The 27,504-nt window shown below is 44.4% G+C and overlaps 2 protein-coding genes across 3 annotated transcripts in view; one reads left to right on the top strand and one right to left on the bottom strand.

The window, feature by feature from the left end:
• Positions 1-22,320, top strand: part of LOC110505367 (transcription regulator protein BACH2-like) — a 50,385-nt gene extending 28,065 nt beyond the window's left edge. For both annotated transcript variants that reach the window (XM_021584549.2, XM_036962616.1), the window contains exons 2-5: positions 1,984-2,265; positions 12,503-14,053; positions 17,568-17,774; positions 18,203-22,320. In XM_021584549.2, coding sequence (XP_021440224.2) covers positions 1,996-2,265; positions 12,503-14,053; positions 17,568-17,774; positions 18,203-18,697 — 2,523 coding nt within the window. In that variant the 5' untranslated portion in view covers positions 1,984-1,995 and the 3' untranslated portion in view covers positions 18,698-22,320. The remainder of the gene's footprint in view (positions 1-1,983; positions 2,266-12,502; positions 14,054-17,567; positions 17,775-18,202) is intronic.
• A 2,698-nt stretch (positions 22,321-25,018) lies between these two features.
• Positions 25,019-26,599, bottom strand: LOC110504318 (gap junction alpha-10 protein-like). Its single transcript, XM_021583101.2, has one exon. It carries the CDS (start codon positions 26,579-26,581, stop codon positions 25,019-25,021), a length of 1,563 nt encoding a protein of 520 aa, XP_021438776.2. The 5' UTR covers positions 26,582-26,599.
• Between the last annotated feature and the right edge of the window lie 905 nt (positions 26,600-27,504).

Raw genomic sequence — 27,504 nt, 5'->3', positions numbered from 1 at the left:
CTACCCTCAGTCTGAACCAGTCAAAGCTCAATTATTTCCAATATGATCCCAGAACTGTGACATGCTGAGAGTGGAACGAGAAGGGATGAGAAGGAGGGGTGAGCAGGGGGATATGCTCTCCTCCCCTGGCTCTCGTCAAGCATTAACAGTTGGACTCCCAGAAGCCTGGAGTAATGATTATACAGTTAGCTGCTTGTCTGTCTAGAAGCTGTCTGTCTGGCAGACAAATATGATGTCGAAATATGTCATCCACACACAACAGACAACATGATGAAACGACCTGCAACGGCTTGTTTACAGAAACAGACTGTTTTTTTTTTTATTCATCTGTTGTTATTGGTGAGTTAATGAATTGGACTTTGAAGATCAAGTGTCAAACATAAGAACGATAGCTCGTCTAATTTACAAAGGTATGTCATGTGGTTGCTAGTCTAATTCGCAAGGTATTGTAAGGGTATTGACACTGGTTTGAAGTTATGGCTCATTTCCATAGATATATCGGTGTATTAAAGATAACGCGGGAAGGTTGTGGTTGTCCTGTAGATGAGCAGAGAGATATGGAAGGTGTGGAAGATTAGGCCATGGAAAGGGAACAAGCTCTTTGTCTGTTTTTGTCCACCTTGTTTTTGTCCTCCTTGTTGTTTTGTCCTCTACATTATTCAAACCGTTAAAAAGAGAAGATGGTTCTGTTCTACTGCTGGCCTGCTTAGCTCACAGAGACTACGAATGAAATAATCTATGGACTAGGGCAATCAATCTGTTCAATCAAGACCAATTAATGGCATCACGCGTATTACTGTAATAGTACTAGTCAACACTGCTCTGAAAAATACAGTATTTTGACATGGGGGAAAATATCAATGTCGAAATGTATATTCTGTAATAACTAAAATATTATGAGGAGAGGGACACCAAAGTGTCTTATTAACAGTGTTTGCAAGCATCGCCGTTTATTTATCGAGCTACAAAGAAAGGGAATATTATGATGCTACTGTGAGCCTTTTCTCCCCTAGTCATAAAGGTAACCTGAGGGCAAATAGTAGATGATTTAGAATTCTGAGAAGATTCCCCCCCTGGAGTCTGTTCCTCTGCAGCAGACCCCTGGCTCCAGGCTCTGCACATTAAAACACCGTGACTCAGCAGAAAGAAACCCCTCCAAGCATGATGAGTCCACACACACCACACACTCCTGGGCTCAAATAGACAGACTGCAGCCTCAGCTGTCTGTAGGGCTGCAGGAGCTTTAAGTGCTCCAGTGTTGAGATGAGCACAATGAAAAATGCCTCCGCATTGAACCATTTTGAATCAATGTGGAACCATACTGAGTGACGCTACCTTAGACTTCCTGCACATAAAATATTTATTTTCAATGCTTTTATTGTCACATCATATGATTTCCAATGTGCTTTACATTTTTTTATTTTTTTTTTACAATTAACGCTCAATCATTGTTGTCTGTAGCGCGCTAGAGCCCTTAACTAATGTCATCGTTGTCCTTTCCTAGGTATCAGCACAACAAGATAATGCTGTTTGTGCTGTAGGCTAGTAATCTCAAATCGCCATGACCGTCTGAGCTATGAATGTGGGTCAAGAGAGACTAGTCCAGAGACTACATGTGTATCCTATTAGGAAAATCACGGGATATATGTCAGGTTTGTCTTGCAGAGGTGTTGAATCCAGGATTCTCTGTTGAAGCTAGTGGCGAAGAGGTAATAAAAACACATTTGAGGTATGTCATTACTGTGGTATGTCCCCCGTCTAACTGAACACCTGAACAGAATGAAAGTTTGTGCGCTTGTGCGTGCATGCACGTGGGCACGTTTGTACGTGTATGGAGGAGAGAGACAGCGTTTTCTGTTCTCCATATTTGTAGAAGAAAGAAAGAAAAAAAGAAACCTCAGAGAAATGAGGTCCTTTGCATCCTTTGGGTCCATTGACTGTGTATCCAACAAACATCTTGTCTGTGTGTTGTGTTCTCTGCAGGACGTGAGCAGGATGTCTGCGGATGAGGGGGCTCGTGCCCACGTCAGGTCCGGGGATGCTCCCATGTACGTGTATGAGTCGACGGTGCACTGTGCCAACGTGCTGCTGAGTCTGGAGGACCAGCGGCGGCAGGACATCCTGTGTGATGTGACAGTGGTGGTGGAGGGGACGGAGATCAGGGCCCACAGGGCCGTCCTGGCAGCCAGCAGCAGATACTTCCTACAGGTGCTGCTGGGACACACACACCCCGAGCAGGAGCCAATCATCAGCCTGTCTGACAAGGTGGGTAATGACCAATCATGTACATGTATATGTATGTCTAACAGCCCTTAGAAAGCGCTAATAACTTGACTTGAAAGACTTTATGCACCCCTGGGCGTGGCCGTTTTATACTGTTACAATGTATTATTACACAGCCCTTCCATTACATTCAGATACCTGCAATAGAGTGGTAAAAAGGAAGTGTCAGTCAAAGAGAGAGACAAGAGAGAGAGAGAGAGAATCTAGACTTATTGAGTACTCAAAATTCATGATCTTTTGTGTCTGTGTGAGTCAGAGAGAGAGAGAGTCAGATAGAGACAGGGAGGCGGCCGAGTAGCTTGCTCAGGTGTCACACTGAAGCATTCCAATAGCTTGTTTACCTAGTGTTGGAAGGATTCCTGAAAACCCTGTGTGAATTTTCAGAATCAGTGATACGTTATCTTTCCGCCGTTTCCGCCACTATATCTAATTGCGGGCGGAACAGCCCCGGCCCACATCCCAGTGGCTGCCATTAGCATATAATGTCCTAGATCTGTCAATGTGATTATCTATTTGACTCTACCTCATATAGTAATCACTATCAACGACTGAACCGCTTCTTCACATGTCAAAATCCATCCTCTAATGACTAGAAAGCATGGCTTATTTCAGTTTTGGTTTGTTTAAAAAATATATATATCTTAAATTCAAGTTTTTACACATTTTGCAATCATAAATAATTCACATGAATACAAATCAACTTTCACATCAATACATTTAAGATCATAATGACATAGCGTGGTTTACAGATGTAATAGTTTCCTACAGAGATTCTTCTTGTTTTTACTTTCATTTTGGTTTGTAAAATAAATAAATAGTGTTTGAACAATAATGTTGTTTTATAGTCTTATAGACATCTTGTCTTCCACATGTTACTGTTCATAATGCATATTATTGTCCACAATATTTGTTAAGTAATGTCAATGCATAATATTCTCCACCAAAACTTCTTTAGTAAAGTAATCCACGCCAATATCGAAGACACCTTGACTTGGGATTTATACATACATCAAACACGATCATTCTCATCAGGTCCGCTATTTCTTTACTTCTGTAGTATTTCACTTAAAGGTTTTCTCAATTCTCTTCATCATGACAATTAGGCATAGGACACAATTCACTTTTGACAAAACAACTCCACTTTACTGCAGCACACACTGGTCATTGTTTTCAAAGGAAAAAGGGCAAATAAAGTCATACAATTAAAATGTTGACACACAGGTCCATATATGCACACATGCAAATGAACATGTGCACACACGCAACACACAAACACACAGCACACACAATTCCTAACTCTGGCACTCATTGTTCTAAACTGACCTGCCTAATTGGCCTCCCATCCTATTCTAACCACCTCTCGCCGTCTTTGTAAACATGTTACCTGATGAAATTGCTGTACAATATGATCTTGTTGCCATCTGAGGCACATTCAGATGTCATAAATCAGCACTGTAGATCTATCCTTGTCCTCTGCCGTGCCTTGATTGTATTACTGTTGATGATATCTGGAAATGTACATGTACATCTACTGTTGCTAGCCCCAATTCTGACTTGTGCTCTGATATCTGCTTCACTGATTTCTGCTCTCATAAAAGCCTGGGTTTTCTGCACGTTACCTAAAATGGATCAATTGAAAGTGTGGATTCACAGCTCCAATCCAGATGTGTTGGTCATTACTGAGACATGGTTAAGGAAGAGTGTTTTGAAAACTGATGTTAACTTTTCTGGTTATAACCTTTTTCGGGCAAGACAGATCTTCCAAAGGTGGGGGAGTGGCAATATTTACCAAGGATCACCTTCAGTCCCCAAACAATTTGATTTGCTGGTTTTAAGCATTAAACTTTCAAATAGCCCTTTGTTGACTGTTGCTGGGTGCCATCGTCCTCCATCAGCACCGGCCTGTACCCTACCTGCCCTAACCTCTCTCCTGACCCCTTACACTAAGTCTGAATTTGTCTTGCTTGGTGACCTAAATTGGGACATGCATAAAACAACCTGACCAAGTCCTGAAGCAATGGGACTCCCTAAATCTTTCTTAAATTATTACCAATCCCGCAAGGTATGACACCAAACACCCAGAAAAGGCTACTCTCCCCGAAGTTATCCTCACAAATAATCCTGATAGGTTACAGTCTGGTGTTTTCTGTAATGACCTTCGTGATCACTGTTTTACAGCCTGTGTTTGTAATGGCTGCTCAGTGAAACGACCTGTCCTGATTTGTCATAGACGATTGCTAAAAAAAAATGAATGAACAAGATGAAAAAATGAATGAACTTCCTTCATGAACTGGCCTATGTTAAATGGTATAGAATCAGCTTGAACCCCCTCCGTCGAAGACGCTTGAACCTTCTTTTTTTATATTTTCAGTGGTATTGTTCACAGACACGCCCCCATAAAGAACATTTGAATTAAAAACAGGTTCATCCCCTGGTTCGACCATGATCTTGCAGATGTCACGTATACTCCCTCTCCAGCCTCTTGGTCATCAGGCTACTGATTATCCCGCACACCTATCACCATCGTCTCGCCCGCCTGCGCCTCATGACACTCACCTGGACTCCATCACCTCCTTGATTATATTCCCTATATTTGTCACTCCCTTTGGTTCTTTCCTCAGGTGTTATTGACTCTGTTTTCATGTCAGTGCATTGTTTGCGTTTCGTGTTTATTTGATTTATTTAAACACTCCCTGAACTTGCTTCCTGACTCTCAGCGCATTCGTTACAGCAGAGTTACTCCACCTCAATAATTGCATTTGTTGAAAGACCCAGCACACGCATACTCAGGCTGACTGACTATCGTTCAGGCAAATGAGAAATAAGTGCACTCAGGCTATCCGGAAGGCCAAAGTTAGCTTAAGGAGCAGGTCTAACCACAAGAAGTTCTGGAAAATGATTAAAAACCTGTAGAATAAACCCTCCTCCTCACAGATGCCCATGTCTCTTAATGTTGATGATGTGGTTGTTACTGACAATAAGCACATGGCTAACCTCTTTAATCACCACTTCATGTCAGGATTCCTATTTGATTCAGCAATGCCTCCTTGCCCATCCAACATTTCCTCATTTCCCACCCCTTCTAATGCGACTATCCCCGATGGTTCTCCCTCTTTTTCCCCTGCCCCGCTACAAAGTTTCTCCCTGCAGGCAGTCACTGAGTCCAAGGTGCTATAGGAGCTCCTTAAACTTGACCCCAAAAAACCATCTTGGTCAGATGGTTTAGACCCTTTCTTCTTTAAGGTTGCTGCCCCTCTCATCGCCAAGCCTATCTCTGACCTTTTTAACCCGTGTCTCCTTTCGGTGGAAGCACAATATTGTGCTGCTATTTTTATAGACTTGGCCAAGGATTTTGATACGGTAGACCATTCCATTCTTGTGGGCCGACTAAGGAGTATTGGTGTCTCTGAGGGGCCTTTGGCCTTGTTTGCTAACTAGTGGAGTGTGGAAAGTTAGAAATTCTGCTGTCTCAGCCACTGCCTGTCACCAAGGGAGTGCCCCAAGGCTCAATCCTAGGCCGCACGCTCTTCTAAATTTACGTCAACAACATAGTTCAGGCAGTAGGAAGCTCTCCAATCCATTTATATGCAGGTGATACGGTTTTATACTCAGCTGGCCCCTCCCCAGATTTTGTGTTAAATGCTCTACCACAAAGCATTCTTAGTGTCCAACAAGCTTTCTCTACCCTTAACCTTGTTCTGAACACCTCCAAAACAATGGTCATGTGGTTTGGTAAGAAGAATGCCCCTCTTCCCACAGGTGTTATTACTACCTCTGAGGGTTTAGAGCTTGAGGTAGTCACCATACAAGTACTTTGGAGTGTGGCTAGACGATGCACTGTCCTTCCCTCAGCACATAACAAAGCTGCAGGCTAAAGTTAAATCTAGACTTGGTTTCCTCTATCGTAATTGCTCCTCTTTCGCCCCAGCTGCCCAACTAACCCTAATTCAGATGACCATCCTACCCATGCTAGATTACGGAGACGTAATTTATAGATCGACAGGTAAGGGTGCTCTCGAGCAGCTAGATGTTCTTTAACGTTCGGCCGTCAGATTTGCCACCAATGCTCCTTATATAACACAACACTGCACCTATACTCCTCTGTAAACTGGTCATCTCTCTATACCCGTCGCAAGACCCACTGGTTGATTCTTATTTATAAAACCCTCTTAGGCCTCACTCTCCTCTATCTGAGATATCTACTGCAGCCCTCATCATCCACATACAACACCCGTTCTGCCAGTCTGTGAACACCCGTTCTTTCACATTCTGTGAAAGGTTCCCAAAGCACACACATTCCTGGGTCGCTCCTCTTTTCAGTTCGCTGCAGCTAGCTACTGGAACGAGCTGGAGCAAACACTCAAACTGGACAGTTTTATCTCAATCTCTTCATTCAAAGACTCAATCATGGACACACTTACTGACAGGTGTGGCTGCTTTTTGTGATGTATTGTTGTCTCTACCTTCTTGCCCTTTGTGCTGTTGTCTGTGCCCAATAAAGTTTGTACCGTGTTTTGTGCTGCTACCATGTTGTTGTTGTGTTGCAACCCATGCTGTGTTGTCATGTGTTGCTGCCTTGCTATGTTGTTGTCTTAGCTCTCTCTTTATGTAGCGTTGTGTTGTCTCTCTCGTTGTGATGTGTGTTTTGTCCTATATTTATATTGTATTTAATACGTTTTTTAAATCCCAGGCACCCGTCCCCGCAGGAGGCCTTTTGCCTTTTGGTAGCCCGTCATTGTAAATAAGAATTTGTTATTAACTGGCTAGCCTAGTTAAATAAAGGTTAAATAAAATAAATAAATAAAGGTTAAATAAAACCATTTAGCAGCCCTCACAATAAATAACTAATATTGATAACTATCTGTCGTACTGAAATCACCCAGGCAGTATCTCTGAAATGTTTTGACAGTAGTGCACAGAGTAGAATTGTTAATAAATGATTTTGTTTTTGCAGGGGTCAGGTTGCGGTATGCCACTTCACCACTATATAATTAATCAGAAATCACTGTATTGATCGTTTTGTTCAAAAGACTGTTCCAGTTAATATTTAAATGTCTGAAATTGTCTGAGATACCCAATCATTAGGTTCCGTCAGAGTATTCAAATCCCTACATATAATTACTGAATATCTCACACATAAATAGCCCCTAGTTTCGTAAATAATACATTTTCTTATTTGCATCAGATGCTGTGTATACATTTATCGCTCTTATTTTCATTCCTCTAAAATAGCAGTCCAATATTAAATAATCAATGTATGCAAAGTCTGGTATTCTTTTAGATTATTTGCTTACCTTCTACTGGGGACTTGGTTTCTCATCTTTATTTTTAACTTTGCTTTGGATTGGATAGTGTGAATAGGGTTTCCACCTGCTTGAGTGGTGGGGGGAACTAACTCTGGCGGGGAAGGGAGCAGAGAGAATGTGGGCAGGGGGGACGGGATTCATTGTCATCTCTCTCTCTCTTTCGGGGGTCGTGGAATTAATACTAAAGTCTGACTCGCTCATCTCCTCAAAGGACTCTTCTTCCTCACTCTGACTGCAGCTGGACTTGGAGATTGGATACTCTCGTTTACACTTTCAGCTCCCTCTACAACCAACACCTCTGAGATCTGGCCGCCCTAACTTTTGGATTCAGCTCCATCTGCTTCTCTCTCATTCACTAGCATCTGCCTCTAAGCTGCGCTTGAACCTGTAGTGGTGACCTCGCGCTCTGTCGTGGTGTGGGGGATGGAACTCACTGTTGGGGTCGGTGGCCCTGTCTCTTGCTCTCTCTCCTCTCCCGGCTCTTCCCCTGGGCTGTATTGGGGACAATAGCAAGATGGCGCCGACAGAGAGGGTCGCCTCGCTTCTAGGCCTTAGGAAACTATGCAGTATTTTGTATTTTTAATGTATTATTTCTTACATTGTTAGCCCAGAAAATCTTAAGTGTTATTACATACAGCCGGGAAGAACTATTGGATATCAGAGCGAAGTCAACTTACCAGCACTATGACCAGGAATATGACTTTCCCGAAGCGGATCCTTTGCTCGAACAACCTAAGGCATTCAAACTGATTCCAGAGGTTGACCCGAAACAATGTTGCCACAGAAGAGGTAGACGGAGCAGGCTTCTGGTCAGAGTTCGGAGGCGCACCCCCCCCCCCCCCCCCCCCCCCACCGCATTCGAGTATATTACTCGCCTATGTCCAGTCTCTAGATAACAAGGTAGATTAAATTAGGGCAAGGGTTACAATTCAATGCTGGTCTGACCAATCGGAATCCACGCTTCGAGATTGTTTTAATCACGCGGACTGGGATATGTAATATAGATTTATACACTGATTCGGTGAGTGAGTTTATAAGGAAGTGCATAGCAGATGTTGTACCCACTGTGACTATTAAAACCTACCCTAACCTGAAACTGTGGATAGATGGTGGAATTCATGCAAAACTGAAAGCGCGAACTACCGCATTTACCAATGGAAAGATGACTGGGAATATGGCCGGATACAAACAGAGTAGTTATTCCCTCCGCAAGGCAATCAAACAAGCGAAATGTCAGTATAAGGACAAAGTGGAGTCGCAATTCAATGGCTTAGACACAAGACGTATTTGGCAGGGTCTACAGACAATCATGGACTACAAAAAGAAAACCAGCCACGTCACGGACACCAGCGTCTTGCTTCCAGATAAACTAAAGACCTTCTTTGCCCGCTTTGAGGATAACAGAGTGCCACTGACGCGGCCCGCTACCAAGGACTGTGGGCTATCCTTCTCCATGGCCGACGTGAGTAAGACAACATGTTAACCCTCACAAGGCTGCCGGCCCAGACGGCATCCCTAGCCGCGTACTTAGAGGATGAGCTGGCTGGTGTGTTTACGGACATATTCAATCGCTCCCTATCCCAGTCTGCTGTCCCCAAGTGCTTGAAGATGGCCACCATTGTTCCAAAGGTAACTGAACTGAATGACATAGCACTCACTTCTGTCATAAAGTGCTTAGAGACTAGTCAAGGATCATATCACCTCCACCTTACCTGTCACCTTAGACCCACTGCAATATGCATATTGCCCCAATAGGTCCACAGACGATGCAATTATCATCACACTGCACACTGCCCTATCCCATCTGGATAGGAATACCTATGTAAGAATGCTGTTAATTGACTACAGCTCAGCATTTAACACCATAGTACCCTCCAAGCTCATTATTAAGCTTGAGGCCCTGGGTCTCAACCCTGCCCTGTGCGATTGGGTCCTGGACTTCCTGATGGGCCGCCACCAGGTGGTGAAGGTAGGAAACAACATCTCCACTTCGCTGATCCTCAATACTGGGGCCCCACAAGGGTGCGTGCTCAGCCCCCTCCTGTACTCCCTGTTCACCCATGACTGCATGGCCATGCACGCCTCCAACTCGATCATCAAGTTTGCAGACAACATAATAGTAGTAGGCTTGATCACCAACAATGACGAGACAGCCAATAGGGAGGAGGTGAGGGAACTCGGAGTGTGGTGTCAGGAAAACAACCTCTCACACAAAGTCAACAAAACAAAGGAGATTATCGTGAACTTGAGGAAACAGCAGAAGAAGCACCCCGCTATCCACATCGACGGGACAGCAGTGGAGAAGATGGAAAGTTTTAGATTCCTCAACGTACACATCACGGACAAACTTAAATGGTCCACCCACACATGCAGTGTGCTGAAGAAGGCACAGCAGCGGCTCTTTTACCTCAGGAGGTTGAAGAAATTTGTTTCGTCACCTAAAACCCTCACAAACTTTTACAGATGCACAATCGAGAGCATCCTGTCAGGCTGTATCACCGCCTGGTACGCCTGCACAACGCATCACCGGGGGCAAACTACCTGCCCTCCAGAACAACTACAGCACCCGATGTCACAGGGAGGCCAAAACACTCACCTGAGCCACTGCCTGTTCACCCCGCTACCATCCAGAAGGCCAGGTCAGTACAGGTGCGTCAAAGCTGGGACCGAGAGATGGAAAAACAGCTTCTATCTCAAGGCCATCAGACTGTTAAACAGACATCACTAACACATAGAGGCTGCTGCCTACATACAGACTTGAAATCATTGGCCACTCTTAACAAATGGATCACTAGTCACTTTATTAATGCCACTTTAATAATGATGTTTACATATCTTGCATTACTCATCCCATATGTATATACTGTATTTTATACCATCTATTGCGTCTTGCCTATGCCACTCTGTCATTGCTCATCCATACATTTATATATACATTTTCTTATTCCATCCCTTTACTCAGATTTGTATGTATTAAGGTAGTTGTTGTGGAATTGTTAGATTGATGATTTTTACTGCACTCTCGGAACTAGAAGCACAAGCATTTCGCTACACTCGCAATAACATCTGCTGTGTGTATGTCACCAATACCATTTGATTTGATTTGATTTGTAGACATAAGACTGGGGGGCACATGAAGAAGTTGTGGGCCTCGATTGCACACAGGGTGCACATGCTTGGAGTCTCCAACACTTCTGGGCACTGACCTGATGGTCCAGCCTCTGGGAAATGTAACATCGAGGGGTCTGTCTAGGGTAGGGGATCTTCTCGTTGTACGGGCCCAGGAAGATTGAGTTAGGGATTGTTATCAACTGCCCACTTGTGGTTTTGCGCATGCACACTTTGTACTTGCATACCCCATACCATATCCGAACTTCTGCACAGGTTTCACTGCAGGTTTTTAAAATAGTGCAATTATTGGACCATTATTATTGAAGATAATTGATATATACTTTGGTTCGTCATGTACAACCGCAAGGTCGGCCAGACAGCGTTTGCTCAAGCGACCGAATGGCTTATTTTCCACATCTCTCTCTTCTCTTTCTCACCAGACGTCCTCTCTCCCCCCCTCTCGCCTCCTTTATCCTTTGTAGTGTGAATTTTCTATTTTTCTCACTCACACTAATTTTCTCTCTATCCATCCTTTCGCTTGCATCTTTTTTGCTTTGTAGTGTCTCTCTCTATCTCTTCCTCTCTCTCGCTCTCTCCATTGTCTCTCATTTAGTTTCCCCTCTTTCTTTCCCTGCCTTTATTAGGAAGGATGGTAGTAACATTAAAGGTAACTCGCCTGGCTTCTGTGTGTTCATGAAGACATGCTTCTTTGTGTTCATGAAGACATGTTTCTGTGTGTTCATAAAGACATGCTTATGCAGGCATAGGAGGCAGCTGCTGACGCTAGCTGAAAACAGAGCCTCAGAACACTCAGCACTCTACCCCCCTCCCCCACACACACACACACACACACACACACATGAACAGGCACAGACACACACACACAGGCACACTCAGACACACACACATATTCAGGTACGCACACGCTGCATGCACACACACACACCAGGTCTGCTGGCTATCAGCTACTATGAGAGAGAACAAGAGATGATGAGGGGCAGGAGAAGATAGGGGGAGCTAGGAGGGGGAAAAGAAAGGTGCTAGGAGGTGCTAAAGTGGAGGGGAGAGATAGCGAGCTGAAGGGGGAGAAGACGACAAGCGAGGGAGAGACATATTTTAAGGTTGGGTGACGTTCACCTTCAGACACGGACGAGCCTCCAGGAATTTTTTGGGATGATGGTGGAGTTGTGGGGAGGTGTGGAGGTAAAGACATGCTGGTGATGTGCTCCAGTTAGTTCTCTCTCTCTCTCTCTCTCTCTCTCTCTCTCTCTCTCTCTCTCTCTCTCTCTCTCTCTCTCTCTCTCTCTCTCTCTCTCTCTCTCTCTCTCTCTCTCTCTCTCTCTCTCTCTCTCTCTCTCTCTCTCTCTCTCTCTCTCTCTCTCTCTCTCTCTCTCTCTCTCTCTCTCTCTCTCTCTCTCTCTCTCTCTCTCTCTCTCTCTCTCTCTCTCTCTCTCTCTCTCTCTATATATATATATATTCAAGGGTTTTATTGGTGTGGAAAACATATGTTAACATTGCCAGAGCATGTGGAGTAGATAATAAACAAAAGTGAAACATTACACTCACAGAAGTTCCAAAATAATCAAGACATTTAAAATGTCATATTATGTCTATATACAGTGTTGTAACGATGTTCTCTCTATCTCTTTCTCTCTCTCGTAAAAACATGAATGGGTAGTCCACACTGCAGGGTTTGTTTGCCTGTGTGTAAGCAGCAGCTTTCTCCCCACACAAAATCCCCAGGACCAATAACAACACAATAGATGTTAACACTGCGTTTCCTCCTTTCCTCCCCTAACCAGGTCACAGCCAGGGGATTTGCCCCGCTGCTACAGTTTGCCTACACAGCCAAGCTGGTTCTGAGCAAAGAGAACATCCATGAGGTGATCCGCTGTGCTGACTTCCTGGGCGTTCACAACCTAGAGGACTCCTGCTTCCGCTTTCTGCAGGCCCAGCTGCACAGCGACACCGCTGATCACAACAATGGCCTTCTCTGCCACAAGGAGCACACCGATGACCTCATCACAGAGATGGACGGTAGTGGTGGTTCCGCATCGTCGGAGAAGCTCAGGGTGACGTCATCCTCAGCGACGAGGCGGCGGCCCAATCACTCAACCCTCACGTCCCTCACCAGCAGCCTGACCTCTGACCTCCCACGATGCCCCAAATACAGGAAGTACCAGCAGGCCTGCGCCAAGCACAGCGGAGAGAATGACGACGATGACAGCGTCACCTCAGCCGCCTCGTCACACTGCCATACCTCAACATCCCCAGGCCCTCTCTCAGAGACCAGCAGCACCCGTCAAGGGGGAAAACCTCACCCCCTCTCCCCCTCCAGAATCAAAGAGGAACCCCGCTCCTGGGGCGAGGGAGAGGGGAGTCCCCCAGGACTGTCAGAGGATAGCCAGGATGTCCTGGAGATGGAGATGTGGCCGGAGCCCTCAGAGCGTCCCCCCAGCAGAGGCTCACCATCCTGCCTGAGCTCCTACCTCCAGAGGGGCCTCCTGGATCTCAGTAACCCAGACAGCACTCTACCTACCACTCCTCTCACCCAGCAGCTACTGAACAACGAACTCTCATTAGCCCATAACAGGGATAGGGACAGGAACAGGGGGGCATTTCAAGGTGAGGGTGGAAGGGACCTCAGGGCGGGGTCTGCAGGGACAGTGCATTTGTCTGTGGATGGTGTGACTATGCAACCTCTGCCCTCAGACGGTCTCAGCAAGCAGGAAGTAGAGTTGGATCGCCGTAGCAGCGTCATCTTCTCCTCTGGAGTGTGCGACCGCCTGGGAACACCGTCTCAATCCTACTGCGACCGGAAGTCTCTGGAAAAAGATCTGTTGGAGATCACATCAAAATCCCTGTGGACAGGTGTTAGTCAGTCCTTCCCCTGCCGCCAGCCTTACTCTCCCCTATCCTCCTCCACCACCCTCACCACGGTCCTCCAGGACCCCCTGCCGACAGTGGCCTGCCGAGCGCAACCCACGACCAGCTGTCCTCTGCCCATAAAGATTTCCCCCCGCTCCCCTCCATGCGAGCCCCGCACACGCACCTCCAGCTCCTGCTCATCTTTCTCCTACCTGGAGGACGTGGGCAGCGGGGACTCGCCCTCCAACATGCCCCAGTTTGAGTTCTCGTCCTCCCCATGCTCTGTGTCGGGCTCTGGCCTGGCTCGCTGTCTGGTGGGGGAGCAGAGGGAGCACGGTGGGATGGTGGTGGGGGAAGCCATCTTCTCTCAGGGCCGTGCCAAGATCAAGTGTGAACGTTCGTACGGGGCCAACTCCAGTGATGAATCTGGGTCCTTCTCAGAGGGAGACAGTGAGTCCGGCCCTGCCAGAGAGCCAGGCCCTGAGGTCAGAATACTTCATCTACACTCTATATTACAATTGCAATCTGTGCGATGGGTTTCGAAGTTGGTTTGCTCTGTCAAGATATTACTAGTGTTATGGCTCAAATGATGAACTACACCCTTCCAAAAGGGTTCTTCGACTGTCCCCATAGGAGAACCCCTTTTGGTTCCAGGTAGAACCATTTTTGGTTCTTTGGTTCCAGGTAGAACCGTTTTGGGTTCCATGTAGAACCCTCTGTCGAAAAGGGTTCTACCTGCAACCAAAAAGGGTTCTTCAAAGGGTTCTCATATGGGGACAGCCGAAGAACCCTTTAAGGTTCTAGATAGCACCTTTTTACTAAGAGTGTAGGTTGTGGTAAATATGTTCTGTTGATTGGAAATATACTTTTTTAAACCAAAAGGGCAGCATTTCTGAACAAGTTGCTACGATCACTCCACTTTATGAACTGCTATGAAAGCAGTGGTGGAGACAAAAGACGCAGAAAGAGACAGAGAGACAGTGGTAAATGAATGGACTGGTTATTGGTATGACAACCATTGTTCTGCGGAAGAAGAGCCTGGAGAGTTTAGAACAGTACTAGTCATCTGTGATGCTATTCATCTCTAAAGCTATAGTCATGGCCCATCCATACACACACACACCGTCCATACTGGTACACACCATCCATCCACACAGCCTAGCCTCTTGAGGATAAGACCTTGACTGCCTTGACTTCACACTGCCTTGATATCAAGAGAACCGCAGGGGTTGCCATGGCAATGTTTAAGCTCACACTCAGTCTCTCATGTTGCTGTGTGGAGAGAAATTTGATGATTCCTCCTGTGCTGCACTGTGGGCTGAAGCCTGTCATTCAGCTTCTCTCTGAGAGACACACACACAGCAGCTTCTTCTATTAACTCATCTGTATCAGCGTCCTCGTTTGATTCAAGTCCCTATTTCAGGACCAGTGATGAGTCAGTCAGTCAGAGGCTGTTGGAACGGGTGTGCGTGGGAAAGAGATTTATGTAATACAATGAATGTCTGCTGAAAATACACAAACAGGGATAGAATTATTCAACTTATTAGGCACTGTTTTTTTTAGATGAACGGAAGGAAATTGAAGTAACTCTCCGTCACATAGCTCCGTAGAGGTGTCGTTTTTTAATTAGTGCAATAAAATGATATTCTGTTCATAGTGAGGGTTGATGCTTTAGCGATTTTTCTCACTCAAGTCTGAAAGGGAGGTGATGAGTGTGTGTGTGTGTCCATATGCTCATACCAGTTCTCAGCTCTGACACACTTAGCTCAGACAGAACAGACACACACACACCCCAGGATCCACAGTGGCCAGGTACAAGGTGTTGTGTCCCTGTACCCTCTACCATCTGGCACCCTCCCCCAGTTTAGACTCTCCTAACTAGGACAGTCCACTATGCAAGCCCCCTGCCTGGAGACAGAGCACCAGGCCCAGAACCTGGCCCATATAATACAGACACACACCAGTTGAAACAGATGAGGCCTACTTCTTAGCGCTGACCCACTCACAGAGCGGTGTAATGAACTGAATAGAGGGAGGCAGAGTTAAAAATGGAAACCAGAACAAGAGAGAGAGAAGGACAGAATTTACGGCTGTGTCTGAAGCTCACTCTGTCATCCTAACCTTGTTATGGGACTGGTGTGAGTGGATGGGCTATATATAGATGTCTATCCAGCTCTGAGAGATAGAGAGAGCCCCCCTCCCCCAAGGTCACAGCTGAAACCGAGCACTCCCTAAGTCCCCTGCCTCTACCCAGCTCACTCTGAGACATGACAAAACGTCACACAGCATATACTGACCCATTAAACACTGAATACTAGGACTTTCAATTGGGAACATCATGCAGACAACTATTTACATTGGAGGAGTTCCTTATGACGTTAACAGAGAGAACTTTATTGTATCTTAAACATCAGATTGAGAACATCCGTTAATCTGTATTTTTCAAAGTACTTTCTGTCAATTGGAAGTAAATTAATATCTTCGTCCCACTGTTTTTGACTAATATAAACTATTGATTTATATCTGCGCTTCAAATACACTATATAAGTATGCGGACACCCCTTCAAATTAGTGGATTCGGCTATTTCAGCTACACCCGTTGCTGGCAGGTGTATAAAATCGAGCACACAGCCATGCAATCTAAATAGACAAACATTGGCAGTAGAATGGCCTTGCTGAAGTGTTCAGTGACTTTAAACGTGGCATCGTCATAGGATGCCACCTTTACAACAAGTCAATTTGTCAAATTTCTGCCCTGCTAGAGCTGCCCCGTTCAACTGTAAATGCTGTTATTGTGAAGTGGAAAAGTCTAAGAGCAACGACGGCTCATCCACGAAGTGGTAGGCCCCACAAGCTCACAGGACGGGACCGCCTAGTACTGAAGTGCGTTGCATGTAAAATCGTCTGTCGGTTGCAACACTCACTACCGAGTTCCAAACTGTCTCTGGAAGCAACGTCAGCACAAGAACTGTTCATCGGGAGCTTCATGAAATGGGTTTCCATGGCAGAGCAGCCGCACAAGGTCACCATGCGCAATGCCAAAGCTTGCCACTATTGGACCCTGGAGCAGTGAAACGCGATCTCTGGAGTGATGAATCATGCTTCACCATTTAGCAGTCCGATGGACGAATCTGGGTTTGGCAGGTGCCGGAAGAACACTTCCTGCCCGAATGGATAGTGTCAACTGTAAAGTTTGGTGGAGGAGGAATAATGGCCCGGGCTGTTTTTCATGGTTCGGGCTAGGACCATTAGTTCCAGTGAAGGGAAATATTTACGCTACAACATACAATGACATTCTAGACGATTCTGTGCTTACAACTTTGTGGCAACAGTTTGGGGAAGGCCCTTTCCTGTGTCAGCATGAACATGCCCCCGTGCACAAAGCGAGGTCCATACAGAAATTGTTTGTTGAGATCGTTGTGTAAGAACTTGACTGGCCTGCACAGATCCCTGACCTCAACCCCATCAAACACCTTTGGGATGAATTGGAATGCTGACTGCAAGCCTAATTTCCCAACATCAGTGCCGACCTCACTAATGCTTTTGTGGCTGAATGGAAGCAAGTCCTTGCAGGAAGGTTCCTGCATCTAGTGGAAAGCCTTCCCAGAAGAATGTAATGCCCATGATTTTGGAATAAGATGTTCGACAAGCAGGTGTCCATATACTTTTGGTCATGTAGTGTATGTAGTGGAACATCATGTATAGGCTACGACCATCTACGATAGGTAGAATGACAGTGTCACCTAGTGGACTGAGTGGGTACACCCTGGGCTTCTTTCAACTGTGTGTGTGTGTGTGTGTGTGTGTGTGTGTGTGTGTGTGTGTGTGTGTGTGTGTGTGTGTGTGTGTGTGTTATCTGGGGGAGTTGAGTAATTAGAGCAGAGGACACATTTCAGTTGTTCACTGTAACATGCACAATAAAGTTGTGTTGTATTGTACACCAGATGCATTGTATATCTCCAATGCATTCTTCTTTGTATTTTGTGATTTGTCTGCCAGGTCAAACTTCCATTCCCGGTGGATCAGATCACCAACCTTCCCCGTAATGACTTCCAGATCATGATAAAGATGCACAAACTGACCTCAGAGCAGCTGGAGTTCATTCACGACATCCGGCGGCGCAGTAAGAACCGCATCGCCGCCCAGCGCTGCCGCAAGAGGAAGCTAGACTGCATCCAGAACCTGGAGGTGGAGATACGCAAATTGGTACATACATTGTTTTAACATGAAGGTCTATGTAGGGGCGGCAGGGTAGCCTAGTGGTTAGAGTGTTGGACTAGTAACCGGAAGATTGCAAGTTCAAACCCCTGAGCTGACAAGGTACAAATCTGTCGTTCTGCCCCTGAACAGGCAGTTAACCCACTGTTCCTAGGCCGTCATTGAAAATAAGAATTTGTTCTTAACTGACTTGCCTGGTAAAATACAAATTTTAAAAATTTATCATAAAAAGGTGCATCTTTACGCTTAGCATTTGTAGGACTGTCCTTTTTTTAAATATTTTGAGAGCAGGTTTTGGGAAACTGGTTATGCAGTGGATTTTCTATATGTTTGTATTCCATGAGAGTAAGCTGTGTGTCTATTCTCTATGTACTCATAACATACATGTACTGTACTGTATGTGTGTTTCCTTGCAGGTGCATGAGAAGGAGAAGCTACTGAGTGAGAGGAACCAGCTGAAGGTGTGTATGGGTGAGCTGTGGCAGAACCTCTCCTACCTGTCCCAGGCTGTGTCCCAGGAGGTGTGCAGGGAGGTGCAGGGGAACCCCGAGAAGACCAAAGCCCTGCTGCCTACACACAGGCCCAGCGATCCCACCGCTGCTACCAACAGCATCTCCATCATGGCCAGCATCGACCTCACTTCCAACCCAAGCTCCCCAACCTCAGAGGGCAGCCTGGCCAAGTCACCCTGCTCCTATGAAAGCCCTGTGGAGAGAGATGTTGGCTCTGGGCAGAGGCTTAGGAGGGGGCAGGGCGGTGTGGAGACAGAGGTGTCTGTCCTGGGGCAGGAGTCTTCCCTAGAGCCTGGAGCATCTCCGGGTGTGTGTAGCCCCACTGTTTCGGTGGATTTCTGTCAAGAGATGACTGAAAAATGCACGACAGAAGAACAGCCCGGACAGGCCTGTACCTAGCTAGCAACGACTGAATAGCTAGCAATCATTAGTGTTTTTATTGTTATTATGACACACATCTCTACCTTGATATGTCTAAAATTTGAAATACATTTGTTATGTGTGTTTTTTAAAGGATGACAGACACTACAGTTGTCTTATCAGCAATACTGTTAAAACAGGTATTTGGAGTTATCAAACTCCTTAAGACATAGCACTGGCAGCTTCCCCCTCTCTCTTTATCTCTCCACCCAGCTAGCACATTTAATTCCTTGGAAGTTGTGGCAATGTATGTTTTTGGTTTCACATTCATTGTGGGAACGAAGCCATACGTTTCCTGACCGGTAAAACGTTTTTTAAATGAGAATAGAAGGGAACATTTTGCCTGTTCTGGGAATGTTTATTTTTAGGTTGCAGTTATGATAACGTCTTACTATGGTTCCTAGAACGTTTTCCTGGGAGATTTTATTAACGCTCTGAGAGCAGAAATTATAGGTTATTTTGAGGTTTTTGAATGACTTCCTTAAAACTTTCATTAAGATGTTTAATAACACTGCTAGCTTATTTTGTGTTAACTTTTTTGAACTCCAAGCACAGATAAGAGACATGGAAATGTATTTCCTTAGGCATTAATCATGCAAACGCAATTATATTTTATTGTGACACGGCATCAGTGAGATTCAAACCTTTAGTCTTCTGTTCTCTATCCATGGAATTAGTCCACTGCACCACCAGGATGGAGCAAGCATGCCATGTTTTTTACGCATTCAAAACTGTTCATTTTTGTCTATTCAAACAGACCCCATTTCAAGGAAAACAAGCACTCATTAAGATCAGGTGTGGCCGATAAGTGGGTGCGGTTAACACACCTGAACACGCTTAACAAGATAGAGGATAGAGAGAGTTTTGTTGTTGCTGAGAACGGAATGTATATGTTAACATGTATATGTTACTAAAGTTTTCTTGTGATTTTTATGGAAAGTTTTTTCACCTTCTGAGAATGGAATGTATGTTTTTAAATAACATTCTTAGAACGTTCTCTGAACGTTACCAAAGTTTTCTTGTGTTTTTTTTTTTACGGAAAGTTTTCTTAAAGTTTTCTGAACAATTTGAGAACATTACTTTAAATGGAACCATGAGGAAACCTGTAGGAAACGTTATACTGAAGTACCGAAATTCCCACAGAAGAACATTGTTTCTTAACATTCTCTGAACAATTTGAGAACATTCCCAATGTCAAACCAGTTGGAGAATGTTCCTAGAACATTACCAAAATTGAAATTAAATGTAACCACGTTGAACTTTTAGGAAACGTTCTCTTAAAAGTAATGAAATACCAATAAAATAACTTATTGTCAAGTTCCTTAAATGTGCTGAGAATGTTCCAAAGCCAAGCAACTATTATGCACCATAATAGTACAAAGTACATAATAGTTACAACCTTTGGAAAGGTTGTAAGCAAAATAACCATAGGACAACCACACTCTCACCAAGCTCTAAGAAACATATGGTTCTCAGAACATTATGTGCTAGCTGGGTATATATGTCTCTCTCTCTCTCTCTCTCTCTCTCCCTTACTCACTCCCTGGCTCTCATCATGGGAGGTTAAACTCAGGAATTCCTCTGAATGTTCAATAATGTCTCTGTAAAAAGCTATTTCATTACAAATTGTACATCTGAAGAGTTCTTCTGTACAGCTGAGAGTAGAATTAACTCTCATATGCAAAGTTTCCTTCAGTTCTTATGTCTCACTTTCTTTTCCCTGCATACATGTTTTTTTATGAACATTCCTCTTTTGCCTGTGACACACAGTAGCATCTGTTGTGAAAGAAAGAATGAAAGAAAGAAATAAATGCAGGAATCAACATACCGTAGCTAAAGATGGAAATGGAAATAAATATAAATATTCTGCACCATTCAGCACCTCAAAGAGGTAACATATCCCTACCAAATGCATTGAAATTGGCACTTAGAAATGAAAACTCCCAAGCCAAGTACTTACTTAACTTATATTCAACAAATATGAATGGTGTCAAAGACTATCATACTTATCTGAAACATATTGCGCTTTTAGGGGTAGAAATGTACCTTCCCACATGTAGTGAAAATGTAGTATTTCGTCCTGAGGTATTTCCACGTACATTTAGTGTAAATCAGATGTATTAAAAGTATTGGGACATAAGTGGAAGGCACCACATATTCCTTGTTTGATAATCCATATAAATTCTTAGATATAAGAGTGCAATGTATCCTCTAAACTTGTCCAGTATTCCTAATGGTGTATTATCAAGTGAAATGTTAAGAAACGAATTCAAAGAGATGCTTAGATAGTTGTTGATCCATGGTAATGCCAAATGATTCCATTGTGGAAGATAGTTCTGTAGCATGTGTCAGGGTTAGCTTAGTGGTTTCTTTGTTGTTTTCACTAGGAATTTTCAAATGTCACATTCGGGGAATCTCATTGACATCCGTTAGTTTTCCTCACAGTACAAAGTACCAATGACAGAGCTCCACAGAATGTACTGTTACTCCAACTACATTGAATATACTTAGCACCCCATTTTGATATTTTTGAATTTAGAAAAGAAATATGAACATGTTGTTAAATTAATTCATTTGAACAATGTTTCTAATGAGGATTATTTGTTGGTACAAATGTAAACTTCCTAATATTGATTCTAGTGATTTTTAATGGTTGTTGTTTTTACTGACAATTTGGATGAAAGAGAAGTCTTTTGTGTGTTGTATAATTCACAATGTCCTTATTTAGTACAAATTAAGCGATGGTTTAAAAGAGGTGAAAGTGTTTACAATTGTCTTTGTTACATGTTTTAGTTTTTTAAGGATTTTTCCATGACAAGAGACTTTGTGTAATTGGTTCGATAAGTTTGATTTTTTTTAAAACTGTTTTTAAAAATGGAACATAAAATTGTACGTGGATGATGTGTTCACACAAGATTTTAAAAGTACATGTTTGACAAATGCAGCTCCAAGTCTTGCCTTAGAGGTTTCAGAGGCCAAACTCATGTGAAAGGGCACGGAAGGTGTCAATTTAAAACCATACTGTGGGAAAATAACATTCTGCCCGTACCATGAAAAATGATTGATTTGAGTGCAAACAAATTGTTTACTTGTTGGGGAAAAACATAATTGCATTTTTCTTGTAATGTGCATTAACAATGTTAATTTTTCCACAGTAAAGGTTTGATTGAATCCCAACACTGGGAATCCCATCCCAGTGTATGCGGAGGTCATGCCTCGTTGGAACATTAATGGACTCTCACACTTATCTACCTGTAAAATTCGGCATACCTCTCGTTTTGGGTCTAGGACTGTATTGTAGGAGTAAGTTGTATGTGGTGTTGTTTCTATTTTTACACACACAGTGGTTATTATTGTATTTGTAGATTTCTGGTGATCCATTTTTTTATGTGTAATTTGAGTAAACTGCAAAACTGCAGATTCAGCTGTTTCTCTTTCCCCATTTTCTCTTTGAATGTTCAAATTGCCTGAGTTTGCTATATTGTAAATAGGGTGTAACTGTGTTTTTTGTTAATTTGATATCCAAGTGTTTTGGAAGAAGAAACAATGTTTTGTAAAGACAACATTTCTGTTAATGGATTAAAACAAATAGCATGTGTCAATTCTTTGTTTGTTTTTTTCTTCTGTGAAATGATGATACATCTAAAATATTACTTTTAACCCATCAAAGAGGATGACAAAAAAGTGATTTTCAGTTTTAGTAAATAAGCATTTAATGTCATGAATTAAGATTGTATATCAAACAACTAAAGACACATTCCTTAGCATAACAGTCTCTTGATGAATGTTTGAGGCCTGTATTCAATGTGGGCTGTGAAAGATCCGCTTTATAGCGCCATTAACACTTCATTTTTGATTGAGCCGACATATCAAGCATTTATCATGAATGCAGTCTTCACTAACGTGGGAAAATTGCTTTTAATACAGTGTATTCGGAAAGTGTTCAGACCTCTTGACTTTTTCCACATTTTGTTACGTTACAGCATTATTCTAAAAAAAAAAATTTTTTTTTCAGACAATAACTCGTAATGACAAAGCAAAAACAGTTTTTTAGAAATGTTTGGACATTTTTATATAAAAAAAGAAGGAAATATCACATTTACATAAGTGTTCAGGCCCTTTACTCTGTACTTTGTTGAAGAACCTTTGGCAGCGATTACAGCCTCAAGGGTTCTTGGATATGACACTACGAGCTTGGCACACCTGTATTTGGGGAGTTTCTCCAATTCTTCTCTGTAGATCATCTCAAGTTCTGTCAGGTTGGATGGGGAGCATCGCTGCACAGCTATTTTCATGTCCCTCCAGAGATGTTAGATCGGGTTCAAGCCCGGGCTCTAGTTGGGCCACTCAAGGACATGAAGAGACCTGTCCCAAAGCCACTCCTGCGTTGTCTTGGCTGTGTACTTAGGGCCGTTGTCCTGTTGAAAGGTGAACCTTCGCCCCCAGAATGAGGTCCTGAGTGCTCTGGAGCAGGTTTTCATCATGGATCTCTCTGTACTTTGCTCCCTTCATCTATTCCTCAATCCTGACTAGTCTCCCAGTCCCTGCCGCTGAAAAACATCCCCACAGCATGATGCTGTCACCCCCATGCTTTACCATAGGGATGGTGCCAGGTTTCCTCCAGACGTAACGATTGGCATTCAGGCCAAAGAGTTCAATCTTGGTTTCATCAGATCAGAGAATCTTGTTTCTCATGGTCTGAGAGTCCTTTAGGTGCCTTTTGGAAAACTCCAAGCGGGCCTTTTACTGAGGAGTGGCTTCCGTCTGGCCACTACCACAAAGGCCTGATTGGTGGAGTGCTGCAGAGATGTTTGTCCTTCTGGAAGGTTGTCCCATCTCCAAACTTTGGAGCTCTGTCAGAGTGACCATCGGGCTCTTGGCCACCTCCCTGACCATGGCCCTTCTACCCCGATTACTCAGTTTGGCCGGGCGGCCAGCTCTAAGAAGAGTCTTGGTGGTTCTAACTTCTTCCATTTGAGAATGATGGAGGCCACTGTGTTCTTGGGAACTTTCAATGCTGCAGAAATGTTTGGTACCCTTCCCCAGATCTGTGCCCTCGACACAATCCTGTCTCGGAGCTCTACGGACAATTCCTTCAACCTCATTGCTCTGACATGCTCTGTCAACTGTGGGAACTTATATAGACAGGTGTGTGCCTTTCCAAATCCTGTCCAATCAATTGAATTTAACACAGGTGGACGTCAATCTAGTTGTAGAAACATCTCAAGGATGATCAATGGAAACAGGATGCACCTGAGCTCAATTTCGAGTCTCATAGCGAAAGGTCTGAATACTTATGTTGTTGTTTATTTTATCCATTTGCAAAGATTTCTAAAAACCTTTTTTCGCTTTGTCATTATGGGGTATTGTGTGTAGATTGATAAGGAAAATAATGTATTTAATCAATTTGAGAATAAAACGGGGGCGCAGCGGTCTAAGGCACTGCATTTCAGTACTAGAGGCATCACTACAGACCCTGGTTCGATTCCAGGCTGTTTCACAACCTGCCGTGATTGGGAGTCCCATAGGGCAGCGCACAATTGGCCCAGCGTTGACTTTGTTAGGGTTTAAAAAAGTTAAAGCAAAATAATACTTTTATAAAAGTGAATGCTCTATATAAGCATATAAAAGTTTTTCAAGGGACATCATTACATTTTCCATGCTTTTGCATGCTCACCAACATTATTTTACCACAATAATTTGAAGTTCTCACAATCAACCACATAAAAAGTAACTCATTTCGAGATACTGAGCATTTTTAGGTGCTTTGAATTGAAAACACATTGGGGAACAGCACTGCGTATGGCTTATGCCCACACATGGCACTACATACGCCCACACACGGCCTGGCATGGGATGGTGGCTGTTTTTTGATGAGTGCAGTGTTATTGATATCTTCTGTGTGTTGCTTCACTCGTAGGCAACTCCTGGGTCCTATTTTTGCTCTCTTCCCTCTTCACTTTTTCATGATAGAGGAGATGTCCAAGAATACACTCTGAAAGAGAGAGAACATTTAGGATTGAGAGAGGCTAGATAACACATTGACACTTGTCATCATGACTTACTTCCTGGAAGATTTCAACATTACATTTACAACATTACAAATCTATTGCAGCTTTAACAGTCAAATCTAGACATCTCTCTCTCTCTCTCTCTCTCTCTCTCTCTCTCTCTCTCTCTCTCTCTCTCTCTCTTTGTGTCCCACTACCTTCCTGTCTTATGCTTTGCGTCATGTTCTCATGCTATGTTGTTATCATGCTCTGTTGTAATAAGCTCACATTACAGAGTGTTTATGGCTCTCTAAACCACTAGGTCAGAGGCTGCCTGTCTCTTGGCTCTACTTGCCATTGACATTCTCCTTCCAGGGGGTGGCATCATGGGCATGTCCCCCATGTCGCCCAGTTCAGAGTCAGATGTCCGTAGAGAGTTGCTGCTGCAGTCACTGATGGTGGACATGCTCTCAGAGGGCATACGTGTCATGAAGCTTTGCTTCCTTCCTGGGTTAGGCAAGAGGAAGTCGCTGCCCATTGATTTCCTCCTATCTTCCTCCAGGTCTATGTCCCTTGGAGCCAAGCTTGGTCTGTGTGTTGTCATGATGCTGGGTCTGTGTGTTGCAATAGGCACATGTACTACTTCCATGTGGCTGGGCTGGTAGTGGTCTTGAGGGTGTAAATTGGGGTCCTTATGGTTCGGCTGACCCTGCAGGTTCCTGGGCCCACTGTCTCCATTCAAGAAAACTCCTCCGTAGGCTGGAGGGTGCTGGTCAACCATGGTGGTGGTGTGGTTCTCTGGGGCTCCCTGGAGGTGCAGGGTCTGGATCATCCCTTGGCTGGGCTGACGTTGCTGGAGCTGCTGCTGCTGCTGCTGGTAGTGCTGATGGGGCTGGAGGCCAGTGCAGTTGGCCAGGTACTGGCCTGGAGCCACGCTGTTGTGCCTGGGCACCTCGTGGTTAGGTATGTAGTGGGGAGGTGGGTCCATTGGGTTCAGATCCTCCTCAGGAATGACTTTGAAGATGGTCTGAGTCAGCGGCCCGTTGTGAGAAGACAGTTTCCTCATCACACACAGTTGCTGTATCATCGCTTTCTTCTTCGGCTTATAAATCAAACTGTCGTTGTCTGCTGGGTACTTGTCTCCCTTCAGAGTCTGTTTGATTTTCTTGATGCCCAGGTGGGATATCTCCAGGAGGTTCAGGAAGAGAGACACCCCGGCAATGACGATCATGAACACCATGAACACTGTTTTCTCCGTGGGCCTGGACACGTAACAGTCCACGCTGTTGGGGCAAGGCATCCTCTCGCATTTATAAAGAGGTTCCAGTCCAATGCCATACAGGATATACTGGCCCATGATGAAGCCCACCTCCACCACGGAGCGTGTTAGGATATGAATGACGTACGTCCGCAGCAGGGACCCTCTCAGTGGAGCCTTCTTCACCTTCCTCTGCTCCTCCAGCCTCTTCAACTCCTTCTCAATGCGCTTGTGCTCCTCCACCAGCGCCTCCGTCTCCCCCAGCTCTGCCTTCAGCTGGACCCTCCTCCGGTGCCTCTCCTTCTCCAGGGCGCGCAGGCGGTAGAGCGCGTGGCCCATGTAGACGAGGGAGGGCGAGGACACGAAGATGATCTGCAGGACCCAGAAGCGGATGAGGGAGATGGGGAAGGCCTGGTCGTAACAGACGGTCTTGCAGCCCGGCTGGTCCGTGTTGCAGATGAACTCGCTCTGTTCATCGTCCCACACGTCCTCGGCCGCCACTCCCAGCACCAGCATGCGGAAGATAAAGAGGATGGTGAGCCAGATCTTTCCTACGATGGTGGAGTGGACATGTACTTCCTCCAAGATGCTGCCCAGCAGGTTCCAGTCCCCCATAGTCTCTCCTCAAGGCTCACTGGTCTCTACTGCCACATGTCCTCACACTGGAGAGAAAGAGACCAGAGGGATATCCCATCTATTTTCTTCTAACAGTTTGATTGTAGCTCTAGTTTAAAACATGCAATGTTTATGATTATCATGCAATGAATGGACTTAATAATCGAGACAAGCGCGGTGGAAGGAAGCCACCTCAATGGAAGATAATCCATGAAAGAAAACAAGTAGGGGGCCAGTAGGATGCAGAACAGTTTAGTGAACTAATGATACATATAGTAGGAACAGATCGATCTATAGTTTACATCAGGACACACAACTGCAACATGTTTTGACTACAAAAGTCTTGTTCAGGCAGCATTGAAGAAGACTTTTGTAGTCGAAACGCAGTGAAGAATTTCACCTAAGAATTTCACTTAGTTGTTGTCATTTCAGAAAGGCATTCCTTGTTTTCCTCTCTTTAACTTTTATGTTGGTGAGACAACTGCATTACAAATCAGCATCATGATGCAGACAGTAAGAGCAGTAGGGGAGAGTGGGGTAAGTTGAGCCATTTTAACATTTAGCATTCCTCGTCAAGGGAAACGTGGTATTCTTTCTAACAAAGATATCTACATATATGTCAGGATGTTGTGTATCCCTGTCAAAAATCAAAAACATTGCTTTTCCAAAAAAAAGTGGTCTCTTCCCCCAGGTATGGGGTAAGTTGAGCCGCGGGCAGGGTAATTTAAGCCACCTTCAAATTTCTGTCCTGAATGAAACGTTACCACTAACTTTTTAAAATCATGTCTATCTAACACTTTTAACGTAGGCCCGGTTGTTAGCTCATATCCCAGCAATAATTCCTTGCATTACGCCTGGGAAGACAACACTTCAATTTGTTCAACTTGCCATTGGCGAAACTTACCCCAAGGCAAACATTTTGA

Source organism: Oncorhynchus mykiss, chromosome 25 (genome assembly GCF_013265735.2).
Source record: "Oncorhynchus mykiss isolate Arlee chromosome 25, USDA_OmykA_1.1, whole genome shotgun sequence".
Classification (NCBI taxonomy): Eukaryota; Metazoa; Chordata; class Actinopteri; order Salmoniformes; family Salmonidae; genus Oncorhynchus; species Oncorhynchus mykiss.
The sequence above is the reverse complement of the archived record's forward strand: the minus strand, read 5'-3'. Positions and strand labels throughout refer to the sequence as shown.

Coding starts and splice junctions, on each gene's coding strand:
- LOC110504318 (XM_021583101.2), bottom strand. CDS start 26,581: ATGGGGGACTGGAACCTGCTGGGCAGCATCTTGGAGGAAGTACATGTC.